The 24,357-nt window shown below is 43.5% G+C and overlaps 1 protein-coding gene across 1 annotated transcript in view; it reads left to right on the plus strand.

The window, feature by feature from the left end:
- LOC124551254 (hexosaminidase D-like) overlaps positions 1-18,326 on the plus strand; it is a gene marked incomplete at its 5' end in the record, with an annotated part of 107,326 nt that extends 89,000 nt beyond the window's left edge. The window contains 2 exons of the mRNA XM_047126252.1: positions 17,780-17,968; positions 18,288-18,326. Of these exons, the coding sequence (XP_046982208.1) occupies positions 17,780-17,968; positions 18,288-18,326 (228 nt within the window). The remainder of the gene's footprint in view (positions 1-17,779; positions 17,969-18,287) is intronic.
- Between the last annotated feature and the right edge of the window lie 6,031 nt (positions 18,327-24,357).

Genomic DNA, 24,357 nt, shown 5'->3' on the forward strand with positions numbered 1-24,357 from the left:
ATTCACCAGACGTTTTCAACTGGTGAGAGATCTGGAGAATGTGCTGGCCAGGGCAGCAGTCGAACATTTTCTGTATCCAGAAAGGCCCGCACAGGACCTGCAACATGCGGTCGTGCAAGATTCTGCTGAAATGTAGGGTTTCGCAGGGATCGAATGAAGGGTAGAGCCACAGGTCGTAACACATCTGAAGCGTAACTTCCACTGTTCACAGTGCCGTCAATGGGAACAAGAGCTGACCGAGACGTGTAACCAATGGCACCCCATACCATTACGCCGGGTGATACGCCAGTATGGCGATGACGAATACACGCTTCCAATGTGCGTTCAACGCGATGTCGCCAAACACGGATTCGACCATCATGATGCTGTAAGCAGAACCTGGATTCATACGAATAATGACGTTTTGCCATTCGTGCTCCCAGGTTCGTCGTTGAGTACACCATCGCAGGCGCTTCTGTCTGTGATGCAGCGTCAAGGCTAACCGCAGCCATGGTGTCCGAGCTGTTAGCCCGTGCTGCTGCAAACTTCGTCGAACTGTTCGTGCAGATGGTTGTTGTCTTGCAAACGTCCCCAACTGTTGACTCTGGTACTGAGACGTGGCTGCACGATCCGTTACCGCCATGCGAATAAGATGTCTGTCATCTTGACTGCTAGTGATACGAGGCCGTTGGGATCCAGCACGGCGTTCCGTATTACCCTCCTGCACCCACCGATTCCGTATTTTGATAACAATCATTGGATCTCGACCAACGCGAGCAGCAGTGTCGCGATACGATAAACCGCAATCGAGATAGGTTACAATCCGACCTTTATCAAAGTCGGTAACGTGATGCTACTCATTTCTCCTCCTTACACGAGGCATCACAACAACGTTTCACCAGGCGCCGCCGGTCAACTGCTGTTTGTGTATGAGAAATCGGTTGGAAACTTTGGCTGGCTAGCTAGCTCTGAGCAGTATGGGACTTAACATCTGAGGTCATCAGTCCCCTAGAACTTAGAACTACTTAAACCTAACTAACCTAAGGACATCACACACATCCATGCCCGAGACAGGATTGGAACCTGCGACCGTAGCAGTCGCGCGGTTCCGGACTGAAGCGCCTAGAACCGCTCGGCCACCGAGGCCAGGTTGGAAAATTTTCTCATGTCAGTATGTCGTAGGTGTTGCCACCGGCGCCAACCTTGTGTGAATGCTCTGAAAAGCTAATCATTTGCATATCACAGCATCTTCTTCCTGTCGGTTAAATTTCGCGTCTGTAGCACGTCATCTTGGTGGTGTAGCAATTTTAATGGCCAGTAGTGTACATCGATTAGTTTTCACTTAACCTGAACCACATCCCAAGGTTGGCATCACTGCCACTAAAATAGACATGACAGAAATCACTATACTGTATCAAGGATGAATGACACGCTTGGAGATCAACATGCGATTCCTCATCCAGATTCAAGACAGTAGTTTATCTAGCAAAATCAGATTGGGTGCATTTTGAAAACATACGTATGTAAAAGAGGAGCTCGCAACGCTGTCGTATAATGGAGCACATGAGACTGTATAGACAAACGTGTTTCACCCCACACTACCATACCAGCCATCATAGCTCACTAAGTAGAATGCTGGGACATCAAACCCACATCCATTGTGGAGCTATGGTTCGATTACTCGTCAGGTTGAACATCATTTCCTGACATGACAATAGTCTATAATATGACAGTGGGATCCATTAACCTGCATGTATGTGACTACTAAAGTGTAGGTAGGCTTCCCAGTGGAGAACAAAAGTGATGCTTTTGGTGCTGAGTGCATCCGATAACCAAGTTACTGCTGCTGCTCATGCCTATGCTGCGCAGTACCCTCAAAGTATCCCAATAAGAAGGTTTTTTGTCACCTCGAGTGACGCCCTCAAAAAACTGGTAATATTCGTTTACAAGTAATAGAGAGAGTCCGTCCAAGGACTAAATGTGCTCAACACACAGAGTTAGCGATTCTTGAAACTGCTCACCAGTCACCTCGGTGAGGCACCTGTGATATTGCAAGAGAGTTCCAGATATCTCAATGTCTGGTTGCTGAAGCGTTGCGCAATGAAGACCTGAGTGCATTACACATTAACTCACTACGTCCGAGAAGTACAGTAAATGTCTTCTGCACCAAGTGGACGGTAACAAACGTTTTATAAATCACGTGATATGGACTGACGTATCTAGCTTCAGTCGTGAAGGTATTTTCAACCTCCACAGTGGCTATTATTGGTCGGAACACAACTGACATGTCACCCATGTACTTCGATTTCAGGCACGTTTTGGCAAAAACCTGTGGGCTGCACTCATGAAAGATGCGCTTTTGGGCCCTTAACTATTGTTTCATAAGCTCAATGCGCGCCTCTACCGTACATTTCCTTCCAATACTTTTTGTGATGCAGTAGAAAACATTCCACTTCATGTTTGGCTAAGATACGGTTTCAGCAAGATGGTGCACCACCACACTTTGGGATGAATGTACGTAACTATTTAAATGAATCTTTTCAAGGGAAATGGATTGGTCATGGAGGTCAAAAGTGGACTCTACGTTGCCCAGACCTTAATCAACTACATTTTTATTTGTCGTGACACTTAAAGGAACAAGTTTATAGCACTCCACCCATGCATGTACACAACCTAATAGCCCACATGCATGCCGCTTTGGGAATGGCAGATACAGGTATATTTCATAGGGTCCAGCAAAGTATGAATCAATAAGTAGCGAAGAGTTTGCAAATATAAGGTGGACACTTTTAACATCTACTCTAAAGCGAACACTAGTCGTAAATGTACATACTGTGTCTACGAAGACAAGCCTGGACCTCAAATGTACTGACTGGAATTATTGTGCACAGTATATCGTGCACTCTAGTGTAGCCTGCCTGTTGCGTTCTTCATACTTCGTTGGATGAAGACGATGGTACTGTATCCATTATTATTGTCTATTGCCTTTATTTGTGTCATGGACAAAACGAAGAAGTTTGTGTTATCACTTAACGTTTCAATAAAGGAAACAATGACAGACAGAAAAACGCATGGTACCACACTGTGGAGCTGTAAACTGCATATAGATTGATGCTTTAACTGAAAAAAAGAAAAATTGCGTGAACGTGACTCAGACATCTGAGAGTCTGGCTTGCATCGTCTCACTGATCTGATCGTACAGCCCTGGCACAGCCCATAGTTCATGCTACCTGTTTTTGGCCACGCTGCATGCTGTTACAGCGTTGCCAGAGCCTCATTTTTTTAGTCGAATTTCTATTAAACTTGTTGGTGGGACTTGGTTTTGGTAGATACATTCTCGCTTTGAACTGGGATGAGGAATTACACGGTTACCATCAAATACAATTTTTTTTTTACCTGATGTCAGTTGCATATCTACCAGATAATCACTTATAATTAAACGCCATCGGATGTGATGTATCACAGGCTTCTATGCTGGATCCTTCACTGTGTCCAATATAGAAAATTGTCACGTTTGGCACTACTGCCACTAAAATACTCACCACCTGTGTGACAGAAAGCGATCTATGGTATATGCAGCTATCATACATGCAGCTCTAATATCTGTGAAGTACCGCAGAGCCCTATTTTGCTTTGTTTACTCTATCCAATACACATTATTCCACTTTTACAGGGCTGCTCGCAAAGATCGTCATTAGAACCAGAAAAATATTTAACACTTGCGTGACAGAAAGCAGTAGCATATCCACCACACAGGCACAAATGAGGCAAATAGCGGAGGTATAACAGAGTTCTACCATTGGTCTCTAGTTGTCTGTAATACTCAGAATATACTCTCCATCCAAATGGGCCCTGGGAGGTCGAACGGCACCGACCGGCCACTGTGTCAGAATTAGCCCAGAGGCAGCACTCGTGCGGATATGGAGGGGCATGTGGTCAGCACACCGCTCTCCCAGCCGTATGTCAGTTTACGAGACTGGAGCCGCAACTTCTCAATCAAGTGACTCCTCAGTTTGTCCCACAGGTGCTGAGTGCATCCCGCTTACTAAGAGCACTCGGCAGGCCGGATGGGTCCCCCACTGAAGTGCTAGTCCAGCCTGACAGCACTACGGTGATCTGATGGGAACTGGTGTTACCACTGCGGCAAGCCTGTTGGCCACGATATACTAGAAGTCTATATACGCCTAGGGACTTCGCACAGTTTGGGAAGTAAGTAGCGGTTTTATTCGTATCCATTCATAAAAGAACAGTAGATCTTCAAGTATTGAAGTCATCAGTACATTAAAAAAGATTTGGAAATGAAAGGATTTACAACAGCGTTCGTTAATGAATTATCGGAAGCTGTGGGCTAGTAAGCTGCATCGTGTTAGGTTTTGTGGTTTTGTTGGCGAAATTTCCAAATGCCTTGCCTCAGTCATTGCACACAAGAAAGGTAGTGTTCTGCTGTAAGCTAAATCCCTGTCATATGTTAGAGTTGGTAAGCAACCCATCTTATATTATCATTGGGTTATGATGCCATCACAGTATCAGTTTGAATCATACTGTTTTAAAGGCTATGTGAATGAAAATTCTTATTTGTAGGTGTAGAAAACTTGGGTAATACCTCAACATGAAAAGGGTAATACCTCAACATGAAAAACAGGAAATGTCAGATCATACTCGGTTGCAGAAGAACACAGTCCAACACTTTTTAATTCAGATGGCTAAGTTCCTTGATCGACAATTCTGAGGCCTCTGGGTTGTGCGTGGTTTAGCAACATATCTAGCTCCACTTTTTTAGTCATCACAAAACCCAGATTTATCACGCCAGGCAACCCATTATGGGGAAAAATCATGTCTCATCTGGCTCAATGTCATATGCAAAAGAATTGCACAAAAGCGTTGAGGAAGCCTTTCGAGCTGAGATGATCTACAACATGTCAATGACGATATGCAGACATCTAGGTCTGTGCTTAAGGCAAGGTGGGTAAATAGATAAAGTAGTTCAATATATAATATTCTATTTGATTTATGGATACAGCAACTTCTTGTATACAATTTGCATTAATGGACATTGTACAACTAATACACTTTACAACTAATACTTTAACCAGTAACACCTCCTCCCCCCATTCTCTGTAGGATCAAACTCCCACGCATAAAACATCTTCAAACGTCGGATTACTTCACCAATGAGTATTTCACGCATCTCATTAATTATGACATTATATCTCATGCACTAAGTATTGTACAAAGACATAATTTTGCAGGGTGATTCAAAAAGAATACCACAACTTTAAAAATGTGTATTTAATGAAAGAAACATAATATAACCTTCTGTTATACATCATTACAAAGAGTATTTAAAAAGGTTTTTTTCACTCAAAAACCAGTTCAGAGATGTTCAATATGGTCCCCTCCAGACACACGAGCAATATCAACCCGATACTCCAACTCGTTCCACACTCTCTGTAGCATATCAGGCGTAACAGTTTGGATAGCTGCTGTTATTTCTCGTTTCAAATCATCAATGGTGGCTGGGAGAGGTGGCCGAAACACCATATCCTTAACATACCCCCATAAGAAAAAATCGCAGGGGGTAAGATCAGGGCTTCTTGGAGGCCAGTGATGAAGTGCTCTGTCATGGGCTGCCTGGCGGCCGATCCATCGCCTCGGGTAGTTGACATTCAGGTTTCATAGCTAACCTTTTTCGTAGGACTCTCCATACAGTTGATTGTAGAATTTGCAGCTCTCTGCTAGCTCTGTGAGTCGATTTTCCTGGGCTGCGAACAAATGCTTTCTGGATGCGTGCTACATTTTCATCACTCGTTCTCGGCCATCCAGAACTTTTCCCTTTGCACAAACACCCATTATCTGTAAACTGTTTATACCAACGTTTAATACACCACCTATCAGGAGGTTTAACACCATACTTCGTTCGAAATGCACGCTGAACAACTGTCATCGATTCACTTCTGCTGTACTCAATAACACAAAAAGCTTTCTGTTGAGCGGTCGCCATCTTAGCATCAACTGACGCTGACGCCTAGTCAACAGCGCCTCACGCGAACAAATGTACAACTAAATGAAACTTTATAGCTCCCTGAATTCGCCGACAGATAGTGCTTAGCTCTGCCTTTTGTCGTTGCAGTTTGAAATTCCTAAAGTTGTGGTATTCTTTTTGAATCACCCTGTATATTCAGTAGTATACGTAGACACTGTCTGAAAAATATGTTGAGAACATAATTGGTATTAAAGAAGTAATAAATTAAAACGTCATACCTGATGATGACGTTTTGCTGTATGGTTTGCGAATAGGTGGTAAGTGATTTTTTTTTTTTTTTTTTTTTTTGCTTTCGTCATTTTGTGGGAGGTATCAGCGAGAAAAAACCTTTTTTAAAGGGTTTAAATTATGTGTAAAGTTTGTTGGACGACGCTAAGCGCTCTCAAATACTATATGAACATAATACGTGTAATTTGTGTGCTGTGAGTTACCCTAATAGTGTTTAACGTTAGTTCTTGTCTTACTGTGTTAAACCTGCAACGTAAGATTTCACATCTTGACTGCATTTAAATTTTTAAATACAGTTAATTATTATACACACATTAAAAGAAGTTTTGAATCACGCCGGTTCCCAGCAGCGCTGAAGATAGACGTTGACTGTGGATATTGTATCACAGACACAGTCCTGTTGACTGTTCAGGGATGTCACTAAACCCGCCCAAAGATGTAAACAAGCATGCATGAGCAGCGGCTATTAGACGGAGGGTATCCGACAGCCGATCAGTTCCACTTATTTCACCAGGAAGGAGGTACACAGCTCGTGTTGTCTGTAGTTCAACCATGCCTAGACGGTCAATACCACGGTTTGATCACGTTCGTATTGTTACTTTGTGCCAGCAAGGGCTCTCAACAACGGAAGTGTCCAGGCGTCTCGGAATGAACCAAAGCGATGTTGTTCGGACGTAGAGGAGATAGACGACTCAAACTGTGTGCAATAGCCTGCATGATGCGTAACTTCACTCTCGACGTCCATGGTGAGGTCCATATTTGCAATTTCGACACAATGCAGCGCGGTACAGATGGGCCCAACGACATGCCGAATGGACCGCTCAGGATTGGCATCACGTTCCCTTCACCGCTGAGTGTCGCATATGCCTTCAACCAGAAAATCATCAGAGACGTGTTTAGAGGCAACCCGATCAGGCTGAACGCCTTAGACACAATGTCCAGCGAGTGCAGCAAAGAGGAGGTTCCCTGCTGTTTTGGGGTGGCGTTATGTGGGGCCGACGTATGCTGCTGTCGGTCATGGAAGGTGCTGCAACAGCTTTACGTTGCGTGAATGCCATCCTTCGACCGATAGCTTAACCATACATATCAGCAACATATTGGTGAGGCATTCGTCTTCATGGACGACAATTCGCTCCCCCATCGTGCACATATTGTGAATGATTTCCTTTGGGATAACGACATCGCTCGACTAGAGTGGTCAGTATGTTCTCCAGGCATGAACCCTATCGAACATGCCTGGGATAGATGGCTGTTTATCGACCACGTGAGCCACCAATCACTCTGAGGGATGTACGCCGAATCGCCGTTGAGGAATGTGACAATCTGGACCAACAGTGCCGTGATGAACTTGTGGATACTACGCCACGACAAATACAGGCATGCACCATTGCAAGACGACGAGTTCTCGGTATTAAAGGTACCTGTGTGTACAGCAGTCTGGACCACCAACTCTGAAGGTCTCGCTGTATGATGGTACAACATGCAATGTGTGGTTTTCGTGAGCAGAAATGATGGTTATGTTGGTCTCTATTCCAATTTTCTGTACACGTTCCCGAGCTCTCGGAATTGAGGTGATGTAAAACTTTTTTGGAGGTGTGTATGAAGTACTGAAACTCAATTTCTGTTGCACTCGGTAGCTGACAGATGGCAACGTAACGTATACTATGCCACGATTTTAGCCGTTTACTAATAGAGATGATCTAATTTCACTAAAATGTTCACCAAATTGATGCTACTGACAGAAAAATAGTCACCATCTGCATGACAAAAAGCAACCTATAATAGTTCCTTAACGACAAGATAGGCGATTATAAAAGGTTACTGTCTGGAATTATGTACCACAGGGTCCCATCTTCGGTCCTTTGTTGAGTCTAATATTCATTAATAGCATTTCACTTTCACTGAGCTGCTTGCCATGGTTGTCACCCTTGCCACCAGAATACCTGACACGTGGTTGATAGAGAGCGCCCAATATTAGTTCTATATCCCCACATAGTCACTTACGCTACAAGGTAGTTAATAAGGTGTAACACAGGGTTCCTTGTTGTGTCTAATATATGTACATTAATGATCTGTCACTTTCTCTTAGCTGTTCGCCAAATTTGTACTATGATACCTGCCACCTGCATTACAGAAAGCAGCTTTCATCAGTTCCATGAATAGGAGATAGGCACTTATAATTGTGGAAGGCAGGATTGGTGTCCCACAGGGGTTCATCTTGATTCCTCTCGTGTATATTAGATATTTTAATGGTTCAAATGGCTCTGAGCACTATGGGACTCAACTGCTGAGGTCATTAGTCCCCTAGAACTTAGAACTAGTTAAACCTAACTAACCTAAGGACATCACAAACATCCATGCCCGAGGCAGGATTCGAACCTGCGACCGTAGCGGTTTTGCGGTTCCAGACTGCAGCGCCTTTAACCGCACGGCCACTTCGGCCGGCAGATATTTTAATGGTCTTCCACTTTCACTCAGCTGCTTACCAAGGTTATAACTGCTGCCATTAAAATATTCATTAGCTGCGACACAGAAAGTATCATTTATCCCTTGTCTATGTCCATGTCCACAAAATTGGCATTTGCAGAGCAAGGCAAATGACCACAGCGTTCTATATTGGTGACTGATATACTTTTGTGATCTTCCCCATCCACTTTCACTAAACGCAAATACAAGGGGATACCTAAAAGTTACCTGCAATACTAATCCACTAGGCGAAACTTGCAGAGCGCCAGTTTCTCTCCCCCCCTCCCCCCCTCTACTACTAGTTTCTCTCACTAGCAGTATGTTGTGAAAGTGTTTGCATGTCTACTGTTGCCCCCCTGTGTCGCCTGAGTAGGTTTTGTCTGCCAGTATTGAATTTGTTTGCAGCAGCCGTTTTGCTGTAACAGTAGCCCATGCAGCTTCCTGCCTGGAAAAAAACTCCGCAGAACTTGCTGAGTTGTTGAAAACAGCACAAAAGGTGAGGCTGTGGTAAAAATCAAGTTTATAAATGGCTTTAACGTTTAAAAAATGCCTGTATGTTAATTGGAGACGTTCTAGACGTCTTTCAAAAGCCTAAACATTTGAAAATTTCAAGGTAATTAGTGGACTTGAGACTGGAACCGCCGAAGGACAACTGAGTTTGTAGCAGAGTAACTGGATTTTCTTGGGGCTCAGTTCAGCTATATCTGATGGATGGTATGGAAATAAGAAATGTCACTGTCAAATCTGTGTTTCGAATTCTGCAAGCCCACCGTAAGTGTGTTGAGTAGAAGCATGTTGTGCTTGAAAGAACAGCTCCAGACCCACACAGAATTCTTTTCCGAGGACATTGCTGGTGGAGCTGTGAATACAATCCCAAAACCAAATAAGAATGCATAGCAATGCTCAAGATGAAAACGAGAGGGATCTGTGGCCCACCATTAAAGATGAATATAGAAAATGTTTTATACAATAAATTCATCAAAAGTACAAATATATCATTTATAATGCACAGTATTAAATATGGCCAAAGTAGGAAGGATATGAAGTGCAGACTGGCAATGGTATGAAAAACGTTTCTGAATAACAGAAATCTGTTAGAATCGAATATAGACTTACGTGTTAGGAAGTCTTCTCTGAAGGTATTTATGTGAAAGGTAGCCATGTAAGGAAGTGAAACACAGATGAATAACAGTTTAGACAGGAAGAGAATGAAAGCTTTTGAAATGTGGTGCTACAGAAGAAAGTTGAAGATTAAATGGGTAGATCACATGACTAGTGAGGAGGTACTGAACAGAATTGGGGAGACAAGAAACTTGTGGCGCAATATGACTAAAAGAAGGGATTGGTTGATAAGACACATTTTGTGGCATGAACTGATGAAGAATTTAGTACTGGGGGGAAGTGTAGGGAGAAAAAGATCATAGAGTAAGACCAAGAGGTGAATACAGTAAGCAGATTCACAAGGTTGTAGACTGCAGTAGTTCTTCAGAGATGAAGAGGCTTGTACAAGATAGATTAGCATGGAGAGCTGCATCAAACCAGTTTTTGAGCTGAAGACCACAACAACAATACTGAGTACTTTAAAGATGAAAAATAAAATATATAGCTTCCATGTTATTCGTGTCTCGTATTCAGGTATTGACTGTTGATACAATTGGGAGATGAGGATATAGTAGACACAATTTACACCTGAAGTAGTAGTTCAGATATGTTGGCTGAGCTTTTTGCAGAAAATGTACAGTGGCGCACCATCATACAAATTAAGAGCTATTTGGTTACTGGCGTCAGAGAGGTATATTTTTAAGAGTAGAGTCAGGATTCAGGCATCCTGTGTTGAAAGAAGTGAAAATAAAAAACGAGCCCAACATAATGCTTAAGATTTCAAAGAAAAGTTTAGCTTACAAAATATTTCACAATTGACTAATAAGGTATATGAGCTTCTTGTCTGTTTGTAAAATCTAGAAAGCTACGAAAATACAGACACCCTGTGCCTATTTGAACACCACATAACCACAGTGTTAGATAAGTTGTTGTTGTTGTGGTCTTCAGTCCTGAGACTGGTTTGATGCAGCTCTCCATGCTACTCCATCCTGTGCAAGCTTCTTCATCTCCCAGTACTTACTGTAACCTACATTCTTCTGAATTTGCTTAGTGTATTCATCTCTTGGTCTCCCTCTACGATTTTTACCCTCCACACTGCCCTACAATGCTAAATTTGTGATCCCTTGATGCCTCAGAACATGTCCTACCAACCGATCCCTTCTTCTTGTCAAGTTCTGCCACAAACTCCTCTTCTCCCAATTCTATTCAATACCTCCTCATTAGTTACGTGATCTACCCATCTGATCTTCAGCATTCTTCTGTAGCACCTCATTTCGAAAGCTTCTATTCTCTTCTTGTCCAAACTATTTATCGTCCACGTTTCACTTCCATACATGGCTACACTCCGTACAAATACTTCCAGAAACGACTTCCTGACACTTAAATCTGTACTCGATGTTAACAAATTTCTCTTCTTCAGAAACGCTTTTCTTGGCATTGCTAGTCTACGTTTTATATCCTCTCTACTTCGACCATCATCACTTATTTTGCTCCCCAAATAGCAAAACTCCTTTACTACTTTTAAGTGTCTCATTTCCTTATCTAATTCCCTCAGCATCACCGGACTTAATTCGACTACATTCCATTATCCTCGTTTTGCTTTTGTTGATGTTCATATTATATCCTCCACTGTCTATTACATTCAACTGCTCTTCCAAGTCCTTTGCTGTCTCTGACAGAATTACAATGTCATCGGCGAACCTCAACATTTTTATTTCTTTTCCATGGATTTTTAATTCCCACTCCGAATTTTTCTTTTGTTTCCTTTACTGCTTGCTCAATATACAGATTGAATAACATCGGGGAGAGGCTACAACCCTGTCTCACTCCCTTCCCAACCGCTGCTTCCCTTTCATGTCCCTCGACTCTTATAACTGCCATTTGGTTTCTGTACAAATTGTAAATAGCCTTTCGCTCCCTGTATTTTACCCCTGCTACTTTAGAACTTGAAAGAGTATTCCAGTCAACATTGTCAAAAGCTTTCTCTAAGTCTACAAATGCTATAAACGTAGGTTTGCCTTTCTTTAATCTTTCTTCTAAGATAAGTCGTAAGGTCAGTATTGCCTCACGTGTTCCAATATTTCTACAGAATCCAAACTGATCTTTCCCATGGTTGGCTTCTACTAGTTTTTCCATTCGTCTGTAAAGAATTCGCGTTAGTATTTTGCAACTGTGGCTTATTAAACTGATAGTTCGGTAATTTTCACATCTGTCAACACCTGCTTTCTGTGGGATTGGAATTATTATATTCTTCCTGAAGTCTGAGGGTATTTCGCCTGTCTCATACATCTTGCTCACCAGATGGTGGAGTTTTGTAAGGACTGGCTCTCCCAAGGCCGTCAGTAGTTCTAATGGAATGTTGTCTACTCCAGGGGCCTCGTTTCGACTCAGTTCTTTCAATGCTCTGCCAAACTCTTCACGTAGTATTGTATCTCCCATTTCGTCTTCATCTACATTCTCTTCCATTTCCGGGATATTGTCCTCAAGTACGTCGCCCTTGTATAGACTACATACTCCTTCCACCTTTCTGCTTTCCCTTCTTTGCTTAGAACTGGGTTTCCATCTGAGCTCTTGATATTCATATAAGTGGTTCTCTTTTCTCCAAAGGTCTCTTTAATTTTCCTGTAGGCAGTATCTATCTTACCCCTAGTGAGATAAGCCTCTACATCCTTACATTTGTCCTCTAGCCATCCCTCCTTAGCCATTTTGCACTTCCTGTCGATCTCATTTTTGAGACGTTTGTATTCCTTTTTGCCTGCTTCATTTACTGAATTTTTATATTTTCTCCTTTAATCAATTAAATTCAGTATTTCTTCTGTTACCCAAGGATTTCTACTAGCCCTCGTCTTTTTACCTACTTGATCCTCTGCTGCCTTCACTACTTCATCCCTCAGAGCTACCCATTCTTCTTCTACTGTATTTCTTTCCCCCATTTGTGACAATTGTTCACTTATGCTCTCCCTGAAACTCTGTACAACCTCTGGTTTAATCAGTTTGTCCAGATCCCATCTCCTTAACTACCACCTTTTTGCAGTTTCTTCAGTTTTAATCCACAGCTCATAACCAATAGATTGTGGTCAGAGTCCACATCTGCTCCCGGAAATGTCTTACAGTTTAATACCTGGTTCCTAAATCTCTGTCTTACCATTATATAATCTATCTGATGCCTTCTAGTATTTCCAGGGTTCTTCCATGTCTACAATCTTCTTTTACAATTCTTGAACCAAGTGTTAGCTATGACTAAGTTATGTCTGTGCAAAATTCTACCAGACGGCTTCCTCTTTCATTTCTTTCCCCCAATCCATATTCACCTACTATGTTTCCTTCTCTCCCTTTTCCTACTCTCGAATTCCAGTCACCCATGACTATTATATTTTCGTCTCCCTTCACTAACTGAATAATTTCTTTTATCTCATCATACATTTCATCAATTTCTTCATCATCTGCAGAGCTAGTTGGCATATAAACTTGTACTATTGTAGTAGGTGTGGGCTTCGTGTCTATCTTGGCCACAATAATGCGTTCACTATGCTGTTTGTAGTAGCTTACCCGCACTCCTATTCTTTTATTCATTATTAAACCTACTCCTGCATTACCCCTATTTGATTTTGTATTTATAACCCTGTATTCACCTGACCAAAAGTCTTGCTCCTCCTGCCACGGAACTTCACTAATTCCCACTACATCTAACTTTAACCTGTCCGTTTCCCTTTTTAAGTTTTCTAACCTATCTGCCCGATTAAGGGATCTGACGTTCCACGCTCCGATCCGCAGAACGCCAGTTTTCTTTCTCCTGATAAAGACGTCCTCTTGAGTAGTCCCCGCCCGAAGATCCGAATGGGGGACTATTTTTCCCAAGTGGACGCCATCATCATTTAACCATACAGTAAAGCTGCATGCCCTCAGGAATAATTACGGCTGTAGTTTCCCCTTGCTTTCAGCCGTTCGCAGTACCAGCACAGAAAAGCCGTTTTGGTTAGTGTTACAAGGCCAGATCAGTCAATCATCCAGACTGTTCCACCTGCAACTACTGAAATGGCTGCTGCCCCTCTTCAGGAACCACACGTTTGTCGGGCCTCTCAACAGATACCCCTCCGTTGTGGTTGCACCTACGGTACAGCCATCTGTATTGCTGAGGCATGCAAGCCTTCCCACCAACGGCAAGGTCCATGGTTCATGTTACATATCAAAATTATACTGTAGCAGCTTACTCATGCAGGACTAATATGGGAAAAGGAGGAGTTATTACACATATTAACGACAGCACCCATGTTCAAGAACAATGAGACAAGTAGATTTTGTGGTGATCAGTATATAGTGTGGTGTGCTTGTAACTTAATACCGAAAAATAGTTCACTTTAAATTGTAACTACATGTAGGTCCCCATAAGAAATTTTTAACTGTTTATGTGCAATTTGGATCCCTTACTATGCCACTTGCCAGACAGCAACAAGCAGTCTGTGATGAATTCAATGTAGATTTTCTCAAGGATTCTTATAGGAATAAAGTTCTCGAAACCTTATTGTGATCCTACAGTTTGAATTTAGAAATTAACTTCCCAACATGGGTGCATAAAGACAGTAGGACCTTAATGTTTTCTTTGGCGAAGCTCAAAGGAAGAAAATAACTGCTTACCCAGTAACAAATACGCAATCTGATCATGATGTTAATTAGGATAAATAGAGTCTTACAGTACTGATGCACCTCAGTGGAAGTCAGACTGAATAATTAATGACTCTAGAACAAATATTTTTTCAGAACGTTTAAGATTTGACCTGAGATGAAATTTGCAATTATCTAAATTCTAACATAAAATTTAATCTGTTCCATGATAAATTCATATCATTATTTGAAAATAACTTTCATCATAAGCTTATCAGCAAGAACATTAAACAGCCATGTAAAAATCACTACAGGGGTTAAAGTAGCTTGGTAAAGGAAAAGAGATAAACCTGTTGGCAAGAACAAGTAGAGATCCTGCAGTAGCCACACACAACAAAAACTACTGACAATAGCTCAGAAAAGTTATTAAACTGTAAAGTAATATGCACATGTCAGTAATTCCAACAACTAAATTAAGGCTGTATGAGATGTAGTGAAATGCGAGACAGGACAACCAGCCAAAGAGCAGGATAATAGCACTGTTGAACTCATTATTAAATTGCATGCAAAGTCTATAATTGATGAGTCACATGTAGCAATATATTTAATACTAATTTCTGAAACACAGAAAGTATATGAACAAACAGTTCAAGAGAACAATCACAGCAGTGTGGTGAAAAATCAACTCTCATAACACTCAGTCATATGAATATATCACCAACTTCTCCTTCTGAAATTAAGAAAATTATATATTTTTTCGAAAATAAAACCTCATGTGTATTTGATTGTGTTTCCAATAGAGTACTAAATATTTGTTTCAGTATCTCAAGGCAGTTTTGCTGAGCGACTGAAATGTGCTCTTTTAACCCCTTTCTGAGGATGGCGATAAGATAGATGTTAATAACTACTGATATGTTCCACTATGAAATAATTTTCCAACATTTTTGAGAAAGTGAGGTATTCCAGAATAGTATCCCACTGGAGCAACGATAATATCCTCAGCAGATCACAGTTCGTGTCTCAGAAGAGTTACTCAACTGAGAAGGCCTTTTACATGTTCACTCACGAGATTTTACAAGCATTAAATAACAATATAGCACTGGTTTGTCTTTTTTGCCACATATATAAAACATTCGACTATGTGAATCTCAATATTCTCCTGACAAATTGAGATTTTATGGGATTGATGGTACAACCAGAAAATGGATAATGTGATATCTGTCCAAAAGAATGCAGTAAGTTGTGCTTAGTAATTCAGTGACTGTAGTCCAGGGACATAATTCTGAATGGGGAGAAATCACGTATGAGATTCCCCAGGGCTCAAACTTGGGTCCACAATTATTCCTCAGATACATAAACGATCTTCTGTATAATGTGGAACAAACAGAAGTAGTTATTTTCCATATGAAACTAGTATTTTAAAAAGCCCAAACATACATACAACAGAATAAATGGCAAACAAGGGTCTTAAAAGTATCATTGATGCATATTCTGCAAGAGGTGTCATCCTTAGTTTTAAAAGAACATATTCAGTTAAGCACATCTATGGGTACTACACTAATTATAAATGTAAGACATGGTGAAGAAATAATAAATATGGTGGAAACTTCAAAATTATTATGTATCCATATTGATGAGAATGTAAACAGGGAAAAGCACATTTTGGAGTTCCTAAAACACCTTAATTGACACACATTTTCACTTAGAATCATTGTAAATCTTGGGTAGAGACAAATCAGTAAGTTGACACATTTTGCATATTTTTATTCAGTAATGTCACATTGAATAATGGGGTGACTCATCTTTAAGAAGGGAAGTCTTCATTGTTCAAAAACATGTTGTAAGAATAATATGTGTGGCTCACCCATGATTATCTTGCAGAGATTTGTTTAAGGAGTTAAGCATTCTGAATACTGCTTCAGTATATATTTATTCCCAATGAAGTTTGTTGTAAATAATCCACTCCATTTCAAATGGGATAATGATGTAGATAATTACAATATGAGAATAAAAAATGACTTTAATTACACTACATTAAGATTGTCTTTGACAGAGTGATGGAATTTCATGTACTGTTGCCATGCATGAATTGAGATTGGCAGTCTACACTTTCAACCATTACTATGATCTATGTTGTTGTTATGCAGTGTACTCTGTGTATGTTCATAACGCAATAAATATACATTTATGGCCATTGGTTCCCTATCTCAATACAGTCAGTTTCTGGCCCACTATCACTTGTTTCAGTTTGACTGAAGCGTTTGAGACACCCTGTTGATCTCTTTTGGGGATGTCGGGGAACATATTTTCAGTGCTGATACACTGACATTGCTCTAACTCTTACATGAATAGGTAGATTGACTGCCACGATAATGAACATAGTGGCCAGGGACACTAATAATGTAGTGTGTGGACAGTAAGTTGGAAATGTGGATCTCACGAGGAGCGTGCAGAGGTAAGTCCCTGCAGTCGCAATATCTTCTGCGTCGTCGATGGCACAGGCGGACAGAGCATCTGCAACAGAAGCAGAAGATCTGGGGTTCGAGTCCCGGTGGGGGCTCCCATTTTCAAGTGTCCCCATTGATATTTATCAAGGCCTGTAAGCAGATAATGGTCTGGATTTCATTGTAACTTCATTCTTTGGGAGATGCAAGATCACCAATGGTATCTGTTCTTTTGGACATCTCCGCAAGAACAGATACCACCTTCACATATCTGGTGAAGCTGTTCTGCAGCCTCCGCGAACGGCTAGCGGTCCCTGGCGGCCGTTGGGGGAGACCTGGTGTTGTGTTGTGTTGTGTTGTGGCTGCGGGTAAATATTTGTGTCGACAACACAAACGACGTATGTTTTCCTAGTGAACATACATCCTGTGATGCAGTCATCCTGTTGTTGGTTGGATGTGAAGTGGGATGCCGATGCAGTAGGCGCTACGATTTACGAAGTGGGCCGCCACAGCAAATACCTCTAGCACTGTAGCACTGTTGTGAGTTACTCGTCGGCTAAGCAGTTCAACTACGCTCTGTAGCTTCAATCTTTGCTCACAATTGGAAACATCCAGTTCCGACACGTATTGCCATTATTAGCCAATTATTGTGGTTGTATGTTGACAATATCTGGTGCGTCAAATGCCGTAAATATCATTGGCCTTTTCGACCTCGGACACGGGGGTTCCCTGGGAGAACTGTACAAGGGAGACAGCACTGGGGCTGTTACAGGAAACACGCAAAGCTCCGTACAGGAACAGAGCCTACCCGAGAGCTACCGTGTGAACCAGCAAGTAAGCTCACAGTGAACGTCACCCCGTGTGAGGCGGGGCCGGCGGGCAGAGGGCGGTGTGGTGAGGGTGCGGCTGCCGGCAGGTGCTGCCGCGCTGGTGGTCGACGCTGTCGTGCCCCCGGCGCTCGACGCCGCCCTCGCCGTCGGCGCTGGAGGCGGACCCCTACCTGTGGAGGCCGCTGTCCGCCTGCGCGTTCCCCGGGGCCGACGCCTACGCCGCCGTCGCAGACGTGGCCGTCGCCGTGCCCAAGGCCGAGCTCTTCCTCTCTGAGGTCAGTCGCTCACCACCCCTCCCTAGCACCCACCTAACAGTGCGGAAGTGGACATGTTGCGGTTCAAATCTAAGCACTATGGGACTTAACATCTGAGATCAGTCCCCTAGACTTAGAACTACTTAAACCTAACTAACCTAAGGACATCACACACATCCATGCCCGAGGCTGGATTCTAACCTGCGACCGTAGCAGCAGCGCGGTTCCGGACTGAAGCACCTAGAACCACTCTGCCACAGTGGCCAGCGAAGCTGTTGTCACGAATGATGTTTGGACCCGGCTTGTACACGGACCAAGGTTTCCTGGTTTTTGTGAGCAGTCACATCATCAAATAGGCTTTCCTGAAAAGGCTGGGTAAACATACAGTCTATGCACCTCACTTTGGAAACGCCAATGTGCTAAACACCTGCTACATACACTCCTGGAAATTGAAATAAGAACACCGTGAATTCATTGTCCCAGGAAGGGGAAACTTTATTGACACATTCCTGGGGTCAGATACATCACATGATCACATTGACAGAACCACAGACACATAGACACAGGCAACAGAGCTTGCACAATGTCGGCACTAGTACAGTGTATATCCACCTTTCGCGGCAATGCAGGCTGCTATTCTCCCATGGAGACGATCGTAGAGATGCTGGATGTAGTCCTGTGGAACGGCTTGCCATGCCATTTCCACCTGGCGCCTCAGTTGGACCAGCGTTCGTGCTGGACGTGCAGACCGCGTGAGACGACGCTTCATCCAGTCCCAAACATGCTCAATGGGGGACAGATCCGGAGATCTTGCTGGCCAGGGTAGTTGACTTACACCTTCTAGAGCACGTTGGGTGGCACGGGATACATGCGGACGTGCATTGTCCTGTTGGAACAGCAAGTTCCCTTGCCGGTCTAGGAATGGTAGAACGATGGGTTCGATGACGGTTTGGATGTACCGTGCACTATTCAGTGTCCCCTCGACGATCACCAGTGGTGTACGGCCAGTGTAGGAGATCGCTCCCCACACCATGATGCCGGGTGTTGACCCTGTGTGCCTCGGTCGTATGCAGTCCTCATTGTGGCGTTCACCTGCACGGCGCCAAACACGCATACGACCATCATTGGCACCAAGGCAGAAGCGATTCTCATCGCTGAAGACGACACGTCTCCATTCGTCCCTCCATTCACGCCTGTCGCGACACCACTGGAGGCGGGCTGCACGATGTTGGGGCGTGAGCGGAAGACGGCCTAACGGTGTGCGGGACCGTAGCCCAGCTTCATGGAGACGGTTGCGAATGGTCCTCGCCGATACCCCAGGAGCAACAGTGTCCCTAATTTGCTGGGAAGTGGCGGTGCGGTCCCCTACGGCACTGCGTAGGATCCTACGGTCTTGGCGTGCATCCGTGCGTCGCTGCGGTCCGGTCCCAGGTCGACGGGCACGTGCACCTTCCGCCGACCACTGGCGACAACATCGATGTACTGTGGAGACCTCACGCCCCACGTGTTGAGCAATTCGGCGGTACGTCCACCCGGCCTCCCGCATGCCCACTATACGCCCTCGCTCAAAGTCCGTCAACTGCACATACGGTTCACGTCCACGCTGTCGCGGCATGCTACCAGTGTTAAAGACTGCGATGGAGCTCCGTATGCCACGGCAAACTGGCTGACACTGACGGCGGCGGTGCACAAATGCTGCGCAGCTAGCGCCATTCGACGGCCAACACCGCGGTTCCTGGTGTGTCCGCTGTGCCGTGCGTGTGATCATTGCTTGTACAGCCCTCTCGCAGTGTCCGGAGCAAGTATGGTGGGTCTGACACACCGGTGTCAATGTGTTCTTTTTTCCATTTCCAGGAGTGTATAATCCACCATGTATCGAAATACATCCACAGATCAGTACACCTCCGTGTGATTGTCCTGCAAGCCGAGGCGTAGCTACGAGTGCTCTTCCACGGACTACAGTACTGTTTGTAGACAACATAGTTGTGTGAACAGCGATTGGTTTACTTATAATCAATTATTCAAAATGACAGTCACAATCGCATTATTTATTTTGCCGCCAACTGGTTTCAACCCGCGATGGGGTCATCTTCAGGGCAATTTACACCATTTGGTCGCTCGCTGGAGTCGTCATCCTGCCTCTGCCCTGAAGATGGCCCTATCGCGGGTTGAAACCAGTTGGTTGACTACAGTACTGTTCACCGTAGCTGGAGATTTTGAGGGGCGTTCAACAAGTAATGCAACTTTTTTTTTCGGCCCATTTTTGTCAACAACGTTTGTAATTTGTTGCGGGGCATCGTGCAATACTGCCACTTCAGACTTTATACAGGGTGACACAGAGAAACGGGAACATTTCCACAATCCCATAAAACTAGAAGTGATGAAGGAATGAAATTGAATTCATAGTAATTGAAACCTTACAACTTTACTATTTACGAAACACTGATGACATTTATGATTTTTTTAGAAATTATGTCCTTTAGATGGCATCCTTCTACACGAATACATTCGTGACATCTGCTGTTGAGATTCCTCATTGATCGCCGCAATATCTCAGCAGGGGTACAGTGAACTGCATCCCGAATTCTTTGTTTTAACTCATCCAGTATTCTTGATCGAGTCATGTAGAATTTGCTCGTGAGGTAGCCCCTCAACAAAAAAAGAATCACAAACTGATAAATCTGGCGATCTAGGGGGCCAGGGAATGTTACCGGATCGTTAGGTCACATGGTTGCCAAACAATTCTCGCACATATGCCATTGATTGCCGTATAGTGTGTGATGTCAACCTATCCTGTTGAAACCAGGCTTCTTGAATGTTTGGGAAGTTGTGCAATGCAGGTGTAACGAAAATTCGCAACAACTCCACGTAACAATCGGCATTGACGGTTATTGTGTTTCCCCATTCATTTGCGAAAAAATACGGTCCTATAATTCCACGTGATGAAACGCCACATCAACGTTTAAAGGGCGCTCATGAACGTCATTACGATTTGTGTTTGCCCAGTAACGGTAGTTCTGTTTATTCATATAACCTGTGAGAGGAAAATGTGCCTCATCAGACATCCAAAACTTGTTTAGAAATTCATCGTCATTGTTTAGTTTTATTATCCTTTGCTGGCAGAATCCTAATCTTAACTGGTAATCGTTGTCCTTCAAGTGTTCCAACATCCATAGTTTGTACGGATGAAATTTTAAGTCAAGATGAAGAATTCTGCACACACTCTCCCGGGACATTCCAACCACTTTTCTGTGTTTACGAATTGAGCGCCGTGGGCTCCGTAAGACAGACTCGCGTACAACATCAATGTGCGCTCGAGAATGCACACTTCTTGTTCGTCCTGTTGGTTTCTTTCTGAGGGCAGATACAGTCTCTGCAAAGTTATTAATCCAACATGTTATCACTTGTTTCCATTGAACGACATGGCTCAAAATGGCTCTGAGCACTATGGGACTTAACATCTATGGTCATCAGTCCCCTAGAACTTAGAACTACTTAAACCTAACTAACCTAAGGACATCACACAACACCCAGCCATCACGAGGCAGAGAAAATCCCTGACCCCGCCGGGAATCGAACCCGGGAACCCGGGCGTGGGAAGCGAGAACGCTACCGCACGACCACGAGAGAACGACATCATGACGTCCCAAATTATAAAAACGTTGAAACTCCCTCTGCACCGCTACCAAACTATCATCGTTTTTATAAAACATTTTTATGGCTAACGCACGCTGTTGTCCATTCCACTGAACCATGATTACTGAAATGGTGGAATGTTTACCCGCTAACTGCCACGAACCCGCAGTCCTGACAGCTGCTCATGGCTGCTACCACTCATTTTAAACATTCTGTGTCGCCCTGTAGTTTCATGAGGTTCCAGTAGGTGGCGGCGCTGTACGTAGCCTTCAAGATGGCGAAGGTGCCTTCCAGGCATAGAGCTGTCATCGAGCTGCTTTTCGCAGAAACCCAGAGCACTGCACTTACTCTTAGGCACTGGCACAATGCCTACAGAGACTGTGACTGAACGGAAAAAAAGCACACTGACTTGTTGGATGAGGCGTCTGTCAGCGTCATAAGAAGGCTGCGCAAACCTGTTCCATCTCCTCTGCGCCAGACGGCTGCATGCATCTGTGACTACTGTGAAGTTGGAACATGTGGACACTCTCATTCAAGGTAATAGATGTATCACAATCAAAGACATCTCTGCACAACTGGACGTCTCTGTTGTTAGTGTGTATAGTATTACGTATTAAACTGAGGACCTAGAAACAATGGAAAGCCTTCGTCCCGCGATAGCCCTCAGTGGTTCACAACCCCACAACAGGCCACAGCAGTCCACCCACCCCACTGCCACCCAACAGTGAACCCAATGTTATTCTACAGTTCAGCAATCCCCATCCCCAAGGAACGTCTCATACCAGACGAGTGTAACCCTAAATGATTGTGCAGTGCTTGCACATCAATTGCCAATGTAGTGCAGCTGAGGTGGAATAATGGGAACCAGCTTGCATTCGGCGAGGTAGATGGAAAACCGCCTTAAAAAGGATCCACAGGCTGGCCAGCACACCAGACCTCGACACTAACACTAATCCACCGGGTGGATTTGTGTTGTGCTGTGGACGAGCGCGTCAGGCAGCACGGCTAGCCAGATTGGGTTCTTTTGTTTTTTTTTTTCTTCATCAGTCTACTGACTGGTTTGATGCGGCCCGCCACGAATTCCTTTCCTGTGCTAACCTCTTCATCTCAGAGTAGCACTTGCAACCTACGTCCTCAATTATTTGCTTGACGTATTCCAATCTCTGTCTTCCTCTATAGTTTTTGCCCTCTACAGCTCCCTCTAGTATCATGGAAGTCATTCCCTCATGTCTTAGCAGATGTCCTATCATCCTCTCCCTTCTCCTTATCAGTGTTTTCCACATATTCCTTTCCTCTCCGATTCTGCGTAGCACCTCCTCATTCCTTACCTTATCAGTCCACCTAATTTTCAACATTCGTCTATAGCACCACATCTCAAATGCTTCGATTCTCTTCTGTTCCGGTTTTCCCACAGTCCATGTTTCACTACCATATAATGCTGTACTCCAGACGTACATTCTCAGAAGTTTCTTCCTCAAATTAAGGGCGGTATTTGACATTAGTAGACTTCTCTTGGCCAGAAATGCCTTTTTTGCCAGAGCGAGTCTGCTTTTGATGTCCTCCTTGCTCCGTCCGTCATTGGTTATTTTACTGCCTAGGTAGCAGAATTCCTTAACTTCATCGACTTCGTGACCATCAATCCTGATGTTAAGTTTCTCGCTGTTCTCATTTCTACTACTTCTCATTACCTTCGTCTTTCTCCGATTTACTCTCAATCCATACTGTGTACTCATTAGACTGTTCATTCCGTTCAGCAGATCATTTAATTCTTCTTCACTTTCACTCAGGATAGCAATGTCATCAGCGAATCGTATCATTGATATCCTTTCACCTTGCATTTTAATTCCACTCCTCAACCTTTCTTTTATTTCCATCATTGCTTCCTCGATGTACAGATTGAAGAATAGGGGCGAAAGGCTACAGCCTTGTCTTACACCCTTCTTAATACGAGCACTTCGTTCCTGATCGTCCACTCTTATTATTCCCTCTTGGTTGTTGTACATATTGTATATGACCCGTCTCTCCCTATAGCTTACCCCTATTTTTTTCAGAATCTCGAACAGCTTGCACCATTTTATATTGTCGAACGCTTTTTCCAGGTCGACAAATCCTATGAGAGTGTCTTGATTTTCCTTTAGCCTTTCTTCCATTATTAGCCGTAACGTCAGAATTGCCTCTCTCGTCCCTTTACTTTTCCTAAAGCCAAACTGATCGTCACCTAGCGCATTCACAATTTTCTTTTCCATTCTTCTGTATATTATTCTTGTAAGCAGCTTCGATACAGGAGCTGCTAAGCTGATTGTGCGATAATTCTCGCACTTGTCAGCTCTTGCCGTCTTCGGAATTGTGTGGATGATGCTTTTCCGAAAGTCAGATGGTATGTCGCCAGACTCATATATTCTACACACTAACGTGAATAGTCGTTTTGTTGCCACTTCCCCCAATGATTTTAGAAATTCTGATGGAATATTATCTATCCCTTCTGCCTTATTTGACCGTAAGTCCTCCAAAGCTCTTTTAAATTCCGATTCTAATACTGGATCCTCTATCTCTTCTAAATCGACTCCTGTTTCTTCTTCTGTCACATCAGACAAATCTTCACCCTCATAGAGGCTTTCATTGTATTCTTTCCACCTACCCTGCTCTCTCCTCTGCATTTAACAGTGGAATTCCCGTTGCACTTTCAATGTTACCACCGTTGCTTTTAATGTCACCAAAGGTTGTTTTGACTTTCCTGTATGCTGAGTCTGTCCTTCCGATAATCACATCTTTTT

The sequence above is a fragment of the Schistocerca americana genome, chromosome 9 (assembly GCF_021461395.2).
Source record: "Schistocerca americana isolate TAMUIC-IGC-003095 chromosome 9, iqSchAmer2.1, whole genome shotgun sequence".
In the NCBI taxonomy this organism is placed as follows: Eukaryota; Metazoa; Arthropoda; class Insecta; order Orthoptera; family Acrididae; genus Schistocerca; species Schistocerca americana.